At 41.0% G+C, this 12,271-nt stretch overlaps 1 protein-coding gene across 1 annotated transcript in view; it reads left to right on the top strand.

Annotated features, from left to right (window-relative positions):
- The first annotated feature begins 11,261 nt into the window (after positions 1-11,261).
- TMC4 (transmembrane channel like 4) overlaps positions 11,262-12,271 on the top strand; it is a 34,328-nt gene continuing 33,318 nt past the window's right edge. Inside the window, exon 1 of the mRNA XM_077259608.1 lies at positions 11,262-11,580. Coding sequence (XP_077115723.1) covers positions 11,526-11,580 — 55 coding nt within the window. The 5' untranslated portion in view covers positions 11,262-11,525. The remainder of the gene's footprint in view (positions 11,581-12,271) is intronic.

Here is a 12,271-nt window from a genome sequence, read left to right as displayed (position 1 = left end):
GCAGAAAGAGAGTCCGGGTGCAAAAAAGCTCCCAAAGGCAAAGACCAAACCTTGAATGCAGGAGTCCCAAAAATAGGAGCAGCACACTGTTGTTAGTGAAAAAGGAGCTGAAAAAGGTTCACTTTCTTGGACCAAAACGTCGCTGTCATGGGCTAAATAAAAGCAGCTCCTTTTTCACCAGCAATGGTGTGCTGCTCCTGTTTTTTGGATTCCTATCAATACATCTATCTATAGATCTATATCGATATATCTGTAATCTATAGATAGATATATCGATATAGATAGGTAGATTTATTGATAGATAGATCTATCGATAGATCTATAGATAGATAGTTATATCGATAGATCTATAGATAATAGTTAGATAATACCAAGTCTGATGTTTAGTAATAAACATAATGAAATGGTACATAGAGAGTTTAAAGACACACACAAAATCTGCGTTAGGCCGGGGTCACACTTGCGAGAAACTCGTACAAGTCTCGCACCTCAATTCCCGGCACTGCCGTCGGCACTCGGACCAGAGCGTTCAGCTGCATAGAAATACATGCAGCCGCACACTCTGGTCCCGAGTGCCGGCGGCAGTGCCGGGTATTGAGGTGGAAGTTTCTCGTAAGTCTGACCCCGGCCTTAAATGCAATATCTGTTTAATTTTTTTTTTAAATAATTTTGAAAAAAATGGAGTGGACTCCCGCTCAATTTTCTGCACCAGGGCTAATGTTTATAGCTTTGGAAGGGGTTAATACCTATGGATCTTCCCAAGCTATGACTATCAGTCCGCAGCTCTATATTTAGCCTTTACTGGCTATTAAAATAGGGGGACCCCCCTATAATTAATAGCCAGAAAAGGTTATGCAGACAGCTGCGGGCTGATTTTAATAGCCTAGGAAGGGGCCATGGATATTGCCCCCTCCGGCTACAAACACCAGCTCTCAGCCATCCCAGAAATGGCGCATCTCTAGGATGCACCAATTCCGGTACTTAGTCTCTCTCTTCCCACTGCCCTGTAACGGTGGCATATGGGGCAATATTTGTGGGGTTGATGTCACCATTGTTTTGTAAGGTGACATCAAGCCAGTTTAGTAATGGAGAGATGTCAATAAGACACTTATCCATTACTAATCCTATAGTTGGTAAAGGGTTGAATAAACACACAGCCAGAATGAAGTATTTTAATGAAATCAAACACAACACAGTTTGCCATCTTTATTGTTACTGCTAACACTGGTCAACAGCATTTTTGGTGCCAAAGATATTTCATCGAATTTAGGGTATTTTTGGGGTCCTGATTCTGAATATGTCATCAGTTTTGCCAGATTGGCTCAAGTTTTTGAGATTTTTGGTATCTTATTTATAGCACTTGTTGGTAAATGCGACGCATCATCTCATTAATTTCTTTGGATTAGTACTTGAACTGAGCAGTTCTCAATATAGTTTTGTGTTAATTAGTGTTCTAAAAGTTTGTTCATAGCTTGATTTTTGCACTAACTTTATGTTGTTGTCTGTTTTCCAGTGAAAAGCATGAACTCATCAAGAAGAAGTTGTCTTAACGATCCAGACTCATTCTGTTACATTTGTGGTGAATACACACTGCCAAAACATAGAAGAAACATAACAGACTTTGTAAAAAAAGTGTATTTTGCCTATTTTGGGGTTATGCTTGGGGACCAAGACAAGTTTTGGGCACCACACATAGTGTGCAAAGCATGTATCGAATTATTACGAAAATGGAGCAAAGGACAAAGAAAAAGCTTCAAATTTGGTGTTCCAATGGTGTGGAGAGAGCCAAAAAATCATCATGATGACTGTTATTTATGGTAAACACAGGTACAGGCACATCTTCACAATGAGGGACAGGCCTTCTTGCAGATTCCATGTTACTCCCATTTTCGTTTCTTATGCTTATTGAATCCTTGCACTTGCACTGCACAGAAATAACAGTCATCATGATGATTTTTTGGCTCTCTCCACACCATTGGAACACCAAATTTGAAGCTTTTTCTTTGTCCTTTGCTCCATTTTCGTAATAATTCGATACATGCTTTGCACACTATGTGTGGTGCTCAAAACTTGTCTTGGTCCCCAAGCATAACCCCAAAATAGGCAAAATACACTTTTTTTACGAAGTCTGTTATGTTTCTTCTATGTTTTGGCAGTGTGTATTCACCACAAATGTAACAGAATGAGTCTGGATCGTTAAGACAACTTCTTCTTGAAGAGTTCATGCTTTTCACTGGAAAACAGACAACAACATAAAGTTAGTGCAAAAATCAAGCTATGAACAAACTTTTAGAACACTAATTAACACAAAACTATATTGAGAACTGCTCAGTTTAAGTACTAATCCAAAGAAATTAATGAGATGATGCGTCGCATTTACCAACAAGTGCTATAAATAAGATACCAAAAATCTCAAAAACTTGAGCCAATCTGGCAAAACTGATAGCATATTCAGAATCAGCACCCCAAAAATACCCCAAATTCATTAAAATATTTTGGACACCAGAAAAAAAAATTTTTTTTGTTGACCTGTGTAATCTATGCAACACCCTCGATCACCTGTAAAAAAATAAATGAAAACACCAAGACAAATACTCCCTGGTCCGACATAATCCATTTAATAATGAATGTCACACGACAATCTCCCCTATAGAGCTGTCACATCACAAGATGTGACCGCTCTACTGGGCCTCCAGTGATACACTAACAGGAGATAATGGCTCCTGCAGTGTTATCACTGAGGGTTCACTGGAGTTCATGCTCTCACTTTACGGCACTGCTGCGTGAGAATTTTCCCATGCAGCGGTGCCACAAGTGACAGCTTGAACTCCAGTGACCTGACAGCGGAGTGATCCACTGCGAGAGGATCACCTCCGGTCATTGTATCACCGGAGCTCCTGGAGAGCGGTCACATCTCCTGATGTGACAGCTCTATACGGGAGATCGTCATGGGACAATCATTATTAAATGGATTACATCGGAACAGGGAGTATACTGTTGGTTTATTATTTTTTTTTTTTTACAGGTGATCGAGGGCGTCGGGGATTAGCTGTGTGGTGAGTATGTACTGTATATATGTGTATGTGTTTTTTTTTTACACAGCAGCCAGATGATGGGACTACTACTGTCCCATCATCGGCTAGCTGTCATTGTAGCAGGCATAGCCGGATTGGACTAGTAGTACCATCGGACGATGCCTGCCTACACACAGACCCCCCCCCCACAAACACACATGCATGCAGATACACATAGACACCTGCACATCTCCGCTCACACAGTCTCCGACCACATACACAGAGTCTCCGCCCACACACTCTTCCTCCTCCTGATCTGCAGCATTTCTCGCAGGCAACTGCAGCAAAACCGCAGATCTTTTTAAACCTGCGGTTTTGCTGCGTATTTGCCTGACTCAATGGTAGTCAATGGGTGCAGGAATGCTGCAGATCCGCAAAAAGAATTGACATGCTGCAAAAATAAAAAGCTGCAAATCCGCTCGTATTTTTCCTCAGCATGTGCACACCAATTCTCATTTTCCCTTTGACTAACATTGCTTGTGCACTACACTGCAGATTTGATGCATTCCGCAGCGTCCAAAAATGCTGCGGAAGCGCATCAAAATCCACAACGTGTGTACATAGCCTCAAGGTATGTCACTTATTCTGCTTAAAAAAATAAATTCAGATCTACTGCTGATTACTAACCCTCATTCTCTCCAAAAAGGTAAATACCTAAAATCATGGCATTAAAAAAAATATATAAAAACAAGCCCTACATCAGCAGAAAAGTAAAAATTTTGACTTTCACAATATGGAAATGAATAAAAAAAAAATACTGTTAAAAAAACAACAAAAAGCCTAAAACATGGCTGCATCCTTCGCAGGTTATAGAGCGTCTGCTTCCGCATCTGATCGATCTGCTTTAATGAATTCTTGTTTTCTTCCCTGCGCAGTCGGACACACAGGTCAGTATATAACCTTATACCCTCCGAGTCGTAATATGACGCCATCATCTCGGCGGCCTTCTGCACACGTCTCTATGGTCATTATACGGTATGTAGCCAGTGATGCTAAAATGTTGTTTTCTCATGGATTATTTTATTTTTGTGAGCTGATGATTGTATACATGTGTAGTTGTATTTTATAACTTTATATCTGTATATCTTTATTTATTATCTGTCGTGGCAAGCAGTCAGTCCTCACTACTAATCCTCATGATAACTATACTCTCTGGGATCAATGGCTGCCTTACAGACGGCCACCAGTAGTCACTAACTTCATGATCATGGGCTGTCAATGGGTATTAGTGATGAGCCAACGCGCTGGGATAAGGTGTTATCTGAGCATGCTCGGGTGCTAACCAAGTGTCTTCGGCGCTTTCGATTAACATGTTTGAGTCTCCGCTGCTGCATGTCTTGCAGCTGTTCGACAGCCACAACACATGCAGGGATTGTCTAACAAACATTTATTAAACCCTATTTTGTCCCATTAAATAATAAAAATAAATACACATTTGGTAACTAAGAGTCCGATCTATAAAAATATAAAGTAAAGTAATCCAATTGGTAAACGGTGTAACGAGAGAAAAAAAGTCAAAACGTCAGAATTTTTTTTTTTTTTTATACGCTGTAACCATGCAATAATATGCAGTGAGAAGAGATCAAAATATCATATTTGTCCCAAAATAGTATCCGTAAAAACATCAGCTCAAAGTGCAAGAAATAAGCCCCCCACACAGCCCCATATCCAGAAAAATGGTAACACAAGCAAAGTTGTTTCTTTTTTTTGTGTGTTTTTTTTCTTTTACAAGTGTCCGAATTTTTTTCACTATGTAAATAAAAAACTATACATGTTTGGTATGTGCGTACTCATACGGACCTGGAGAATCATATCGCCGAGTCAATTTTACTGTATAGTGAACATGATAAATTAAAAAAAAAAAATTGTGAAATTGCAATTTCAACACACTTGGAATTTTTTTCCCGCTTTTCACAGCAGCATATGATAAAACGAACGATGTCATTCAAAAGTACAAATCGTCCCGCAAAAAACAAGCCCTCATACCGCTATGTGGACAGAAAAATAAGAAAAAGTTACGGCTCTTGAAAGTAGGGGAAAGAAATATGAGAATGGAAAAAAAAAGGAAATTGCTCAGGAGCAAAGGGGTTAAAAGTAAAATAAGCATATTTGATGTTGCTGAATATGTAAAAATCTGATCGATTAAAAGATGATCTACAACTATTTATATTCAATAAATAATTCTTTGTTACATTAGAGACATAATGGTCAAAGGAAAAAACTGCACAAAAAAATACATTAAAAACACATGATGCGAGGATGTCTCATGATTACATCATTTCTGATATCTGGCGATAAGGCTTCACTCATCCGAGCGTATTAAAAATCGCTCCAATATTCATCCCAAAAAGTTGTCCGGCAAGTGTCATGCGTATATCATTCCGTGCGACATGTGTGTTTTTAAATTTGTCCCCTATTTTATGAATCCAGCAAAGATAAAGCAGACAGCTGAGAGCTGATATTATCAGACTGGGAAGGTCCCTGGTTATTGGGCACTTCTCAGTCTAAAGATGCTAGCCTGCAGATGCACCAATTTGCTTTGCCTTCGATCTTCCCAATTGCCTTGGTCCAGTGGCAATCGGGGTAATGGTAGTTGGGGTTGATAATCGCTGTGATTTGTCAAAAATCATAGCTGGCATCAAGTCCTGGGGTTAGTCATAGAGAGATGTCTATAAGACACCCTGATTACTAACCCAGTAATATAAAAAAACACACACACCAAAAAATACTGTACTTTTGAATAAACACCCCCAACACTTTCCCTGGTTAGCTAATTTATTTAAGCAAAACATGCAGGTCTGACGTCCAGGGAATCCGACAAAGTCCAGAAATGGAAACCTGAAAAACATAAAAAGAGAGACATGAAAACAAGACACTGTCCCTTGCTCACCAATTTATTAGAAAACAAGATCACACACAGGTCCAATGTAGTCCAGTGCTTCCCACAACGTTCCAGGAATCCGTTGATAAAAGCCTATTGAGACTCGCTCTCCGGCTATCACTGCTCTCCTCGAGATCCGGCCGCTCTGAAAAATGGTGACGTCAGTAACTATACCGCTCATCAAATCACAGCTGACATCAAACCTAAGCCCCATTATTCTGTTTGCTAACACACCAGGGCAATCGGGAAGAAACGAGCAAAGAGGCAGAATTGGCGCAACTAATGTGATACGCCACTTCTAGTGTGGCTGGGGGATGGTATTTTTAGGCTGGGAAGGGTCCAATAACCAGGGACGTTCTCAGCTTGATAATATCAGCTCAGAACTGTCTGCTTTACCTGTGCTGGTTTCATAAAATAGGTGGGTGGGGACCCCACAGCATTTTTTAAATGTATTTATTTAATCGGTTAAACCAAGCTAAACACTCTATAGTGCCACATGAATGGCACTGAAGGGTGCAAGTTTATTATATGTATGGGGCTTGTTAAATTATATGTCTACAGGATATATACTGTATATCTATACTATTTATCTGTTTATTCTGAGGGTTTTGCCTGTGAATTGACTGTACTTGGCTTATCCAAATAAATTTACAGATCAGCGCAAAATAGGGTCTTATCCGAGAAATATAGTGATCTTTACGCTCAGATTAAACTCACTTGTTTAATCCGTAAAAACAGCATATAGTGCAATATCAGCTGCAGCAGATCCACAGGTCAGCTAGTGACCATAAGACAGCAATAGGTTAGAAGGGGTTTGTGGATAGTCTCTGCGCTGCCGACAGGATTTAAAAGATACATCCCAGTGTAATAAAAATGATTGATTTATTTTGACGCGTTTCGAAGTACAAATCTACATCCAAACCAACAAGTAAAGATGAATTCAACACACATAAAGTATTTAATTTAATTTCACTTTAATTTAATTTATAGGAAAATAATACATTTTTAAAAGAATAATTTTTTTTCATTCATTTTCATCACAAAAGCTCTACCATGTGAGCTATTAATTAATAGAAATTCTTCTTCAGATGAGATAGCGTAATGGTCAATTACACTTTTTTAGCTGTCCAGTCTTCCTCAGAGTTCATCGTACATGGGTTCCCTTGGAAATCTCCTTTTGTTATATACGCAACACTTTCTTTTTTTCCTCTTTTTGTTGTTCCAACTATGATTCCTATTAACAAAATACATTTTAATATTACTGTATGGTTTTAAATAACATGTTTGTATTATAATGAATTACATAAAGGTCTGTCATTTGTCATGTGTCACATCATGTGGGACCCGTCTAAACTATGACATGTGGCTCACATTTGAAATTTCAACCTATATAAGTGATACCTCTGCTGTCTTGTTATACATTTGGTTTTCCTGAAGAAGTAGATTTGTACTTCGAAACGCGTCAAAATAAACCAATCGTTTTTATTACACTGGGATATATGTTTTAAATCCTGTCGGCAGCGCGGAGACTATCCACAAACCCCTTCTAATCTATTGATGTACTTGGTTTATGCAAGTCGCGACTGCGATGTCATTTCCGGTCTCTGCGCAATGCATCCTTGAGAACGGAGGCCGCCACTTGCACCGCTGAGAGCTGGGGGCCTTCGGAGGGTAAGTATATCCATATTTTTAATTTGTATTCTTTTTTTTTTTAACATAAATATGGATCCCAGGGCCTGAAAGAGAGTCTCCTCTCCTCCAGACCCTGGGAACCATCCAGGACAGCTCCCTGCACACGCAGTACCCAGCGTATAAGACGACCCCTGACTTTTGAGACGATTTTCAGGGGTTAAAAAGTAATCTTATACGCTGGAAAATACAGTACATAGAATAGCCATGATACTGTATATATTCTGATAACACCTAAGTGATGGAGTAAAGTGACATGTGAATACCAATGAATAAATAAATAAAAATTAAATCAGTTGCAGCCTATATGTCTATTAAGTTCATCAAGTAAACATATAGGTAAGCTCGGCATTATCAGTGATTAGAAAAACATGGTAAGTATAGACCCTACACCATGGGTGTTCAACCCCGACGCGCGTTTAGCCAGGGGGCTTTAAGAAGGGAATACGGGAGAGAGCTAACAATGGGTATTTAAACCCAAACCAACCAAGCGCTAGCAACTTAATAATAGATAAAATATATCAGCTGCTGTACCATGCACCACGTCCCCATGCATGGGTAGAACGCGCCGATGTCGCATCCTCCCTGGATAGCTCCCATGGTAAATGCTGTAAAGAGAAGAATATCCAAACTTCAGAGCTGCGTCACACGTATCCCAAGAAAAATTTCAACCTGCCTTACCAAAAAAAAAACAACCTCACCCTGCTTTATATGTAGAAGAATATTAAATAAACATAACATTTATGGATTTCGTCAAAAATGGCGACGCAAACCAAATTGTTTATTATTATTTTTCTTTCCCAAAAAATTTTCACCGCTTACCACATATTTATTTATTTTTTTTTAAATTGGTCTTAAACTTACTGACCCAGAGAATCATGTTGCCGGGTCATTTTTACTACACAATGAATGCGTAAAAAATAAAACACCAATAGTGGAGTTGTATTTTTTTTTTCACCCTGGATTTTTTCTCTCTTCCATGTTTTTCAGTACAGTATATTGAAAAATGAATAATATTAAATAATAATAATCTTTATTTTTATATAGCACTAGCATATTCTGCTGCGCTTTACAGTTTTAGGCTGCTTTCACACTAGCGTCGGTACGGGCCCGTCGCAGTGCGTCGGGCCGACATACCAACGCATGCTGTGAAAGAAAAGCACAACGGGGGCAGCGGAAGCAGTCTTACGACGCTTCCGCTGCCCCATTGTAAGGTCCGGGGAGGAGGGGGCGGAGTTTTGGATGCGCATGCGCGGTCGAAAATGGCGGACTAGACACACAAAAAAAGTTACATGTAACGTTTTTTTTGTGCCGGCGGACCGCCAAAACACGACGCAACCGTCTCACGACGGTTGCGATGTGTGGCAATACGTCGCAATGTGTCGGTAATGTAAGTCTATGGGGAAAAAACGCATCCTGCAGACAACTTTGCAGGATGCGTTTTTTCTCCTAAACAACGCATTGCAACGTCCGCCAAAAAACGCTAGTGTGAAAGTAGCCTTACACACATTACACAGGTCTGCGACTAAAAAAAAAGCTGTTTGATTATTTTCATCTAATTTCCATGTATTTTTGTGTGCTGAAAACGAAAAAAATATTGAAAAAAATCCTGGACGTCAGGATTTGCCACAAAATGCAAAATTCTCTTAAATTTAGTATATTTTTCTAAATTTTTGGTATTTTTTTTATCTTAGGGTTTTTAAAGTCAAAATTACTATTAATTAATTCGTATCAATGCATTGAAGATATACAAGACCCTGACTACAAAAAAATCGTCGGACGAATGCTGAAAGCATTTCAAGCTTTAGGTTGCCTGATGAGTTTGAAAGTGCATTTCCTCCATTCCCATAGTTACTTAAATTGTCAGAAAACGTGATGTCCTATGACAAAACGGAGGTCATTTTCAGATTCAGCGCACTTAAAAGCATAAAGATTACGTGGAATAACCAAAACAGCTCTTGAAAAAATTTTTTTTTGCAGACCTGTGCATCGCTGTCCCTATTAAGGCTGCCGTCACACGCTCAGTATTTTACATCAGTATTTTACCTCAGTATTTGTAAGCCAAAACCAGGAGTGGGTGATAAATGCAGAAGTGGTGCATATATTTATTATACTTTTCCTCTGATTGTTCCACTCCTGGTTTTGGCTTACAAATACTGAGGTAAAATACTGACCAAATACTGCTAGTGTGGCGGCAGCCTAAAAGGTACCTTCACACTAAACGACTTTGCAACGATAACGATAGCGATCCGTGACGTTGCAGCGTCCTGGATAGCGATATCGTTGAGTTTGACACGCAGCAGCGATCTGGATCCTGCTGTGATATCGCTGGTCGTTGCTGAAAGTCCAGAACTTTATTTGGTCGTCAGATCGGCGTGTATCGTCGTGTTTGACAGCAAAAGCAACGATGCCAGCAATGTTTTACAATGGTAACCAGGGTAAACATCGGGTTACTAAGCGCAGGGCCGTGCTTAGTAACCCGATGTTTACCCTGGTTACCATTGTAAATGTAAAAAAAAAAACAGTACATACTCACCTTCTGATGTCCGTCAGGTCCCTGGCCGTCTGCTTCCCGCACTGACTGTGAGCGCCGGCCGGCCGTAAAGCACAGCACAGCGGTGACGTCACCGCTGTGCTCTGCTTTTACTTTACGGCCGGCGCTCACAGTCAGTGCGGGAAGCAGACGGCCAGGGACCTGACGGACATCAGAAGGTGAGTATGTACTGTTTTTTTTTTTACATTTACAATGGTAACCAGGGTAAACATCGGGTTACTAAGCGCGGCCCTGCGCTTAGTAACCCGATGTTTACCCTGGTTACCCGGGGACTTCGGCATCGTTGGTCGCTGGAGAGCTGTCTGTGTGACAGCTCTCCAGCGACCACACAACGAGGAAACAGCGACGCTGCAGCGATCGGCATCGTTGTCGATATCGCTGCAGCGTCGCTTAATGTGACGGCAGCCTATGACTCACAATCTAGATTTCCTCTCAGTATGTCTTTGGAATGTGGGGGAAACTGGAGAACACGCATGCAAACACGGGGAGAACATACAAACTCCTTGCAGATGTCGTCCTTGGCGGGATTTGAACCCAGGACTCCAGTGCTGCAAGGCTGCAGTGCTAACCACTGAGCCACATAACCTAACTATTTCCATGCGGGCAGTGAAAAATTGCTGCCATGAAAGGTTCAGAAGGAAGCATTGATACATGAGTGAGACAGACTGGCCATTCAGGGGTGTGGAAAAAGCTGTCTGAGAATCCTGAGTAGTAATTACAGCAGCATTTTTTGTCAGTCAGTTTTCCAGAGAGCACATTGTCATCAAATTGTCCTCAATTTGAGGAAAGTAGATGACTCCAGGATGTTTAGAGCCGTCTGTGCAGTTGGTTGTGTTTGACTTCGTCTCTAGGTCACTTGTTGGCACCCTGGTACAATTACATTGTATCACGCCTAATCCTGATTCTCGCCCGACCACTTTTTTTTTTCCTCCATCTCCTCCAATAACTGTTAGTCAGTCTTCTCCGCTGCCCTGTCCTGAGGATGTCACTCAGGGGCCAACCCTGTTTTATAAGCTTTATAAATACCAACAAGAAATCATTAACCCACCACTATCACTGAGGTGACACATTGACTCCGGCACAGCTTCCTTATTTGTGACTTTACTGAACTATACAAGGAACTGAGGGAATTACCAGAATACTTTCTGAGCCTACGGACACAGCTGGATATTTCCTGACCCTACGGACACAGCTGGATATTTCCTGACCCTACGGCCACAGCTGGATAATTCCTGACCCTACGGACACAGCTGGATATTTCCTGACCCTACGGACACAGCTGGATATTTCCTGACCTTACGGCCACAGCTGGATAATTCCTTGCAAGATGGATCGTATTGAAGATGGGAATTCGGACTACAATTCACATCCATTTGGAACAGGTAGGAAAGGAGTTATTTGTCTGAGGATATACAGTACCTTTTTCCAGCCAGATCAGCAATCTCCAACCTGTGGCTCTCTAGTAGTGATGAGCGAACGAGCTCTGGCGCTAACAAAGTGACTTCGGCATGCTCGAAAACTATGGTCAAGGCCCCACGACTGCATGTTTCCTGGCTGTTCAATAGCTGCAACACATGCAGGAATTACCTAACAACAAACAGGAGATCCCTGCATGTGTTACGGCTGTCAAACAGACGTGGGGACTCGAATATGTTATTCGAGCACACCGGAGTCATTTGGTTAGCACCCGAGCATGGAGGATAACACCTTTTCCGATCACGTTCACTCATCACTACTCTCTAGGCATTGTGCAACGACAACACCAAGTGTGACCTGACAGAGCATGCTGAAAGTTATAGTTTTACAAAATTTGGAAGTTGGAGACCTTCGGTAGTCGCATAATTTGTTGGCTGGAAGCTGGATTAATGGGTCAAGTCATTGAGTTGGCGTTAGTTGGGGTTATGGTTGGTGTTGCTTCCCATTGTTTCATATGAAAATCAAGTGGTGAGTAAAGCTGGCCATATAAAATGCAAGTCCCGGGATTCATAGCTGCAGATGAGACCAGTTCAATGTTGGCTCAGGCCGGCTATTCCCAGCACCGCTGCAGTAGACTGACAGATGTTTTAAATTGTG

The sequence above is a fragment of the Ranitomeya variabilis genome, chromosome 4, assembly GCF_051348905.1.
Source record: "Ranitomeya variabilis isolate aRanVar5 chromosome 4, aRanVar5.hap1, whole genome shotgun sequence".
In the NCBI taxonomy this organism is placed as follows: domain Eukaryota; kingdom Metazoa; phylum Chordata; class Amphibia; order Anura; family Dendrobatidae; genus Ranitomeya; species Ranitomeya variabilis.
This window is presented reverse-complemented; position numbering and strand designations above follow the sequence as displayed.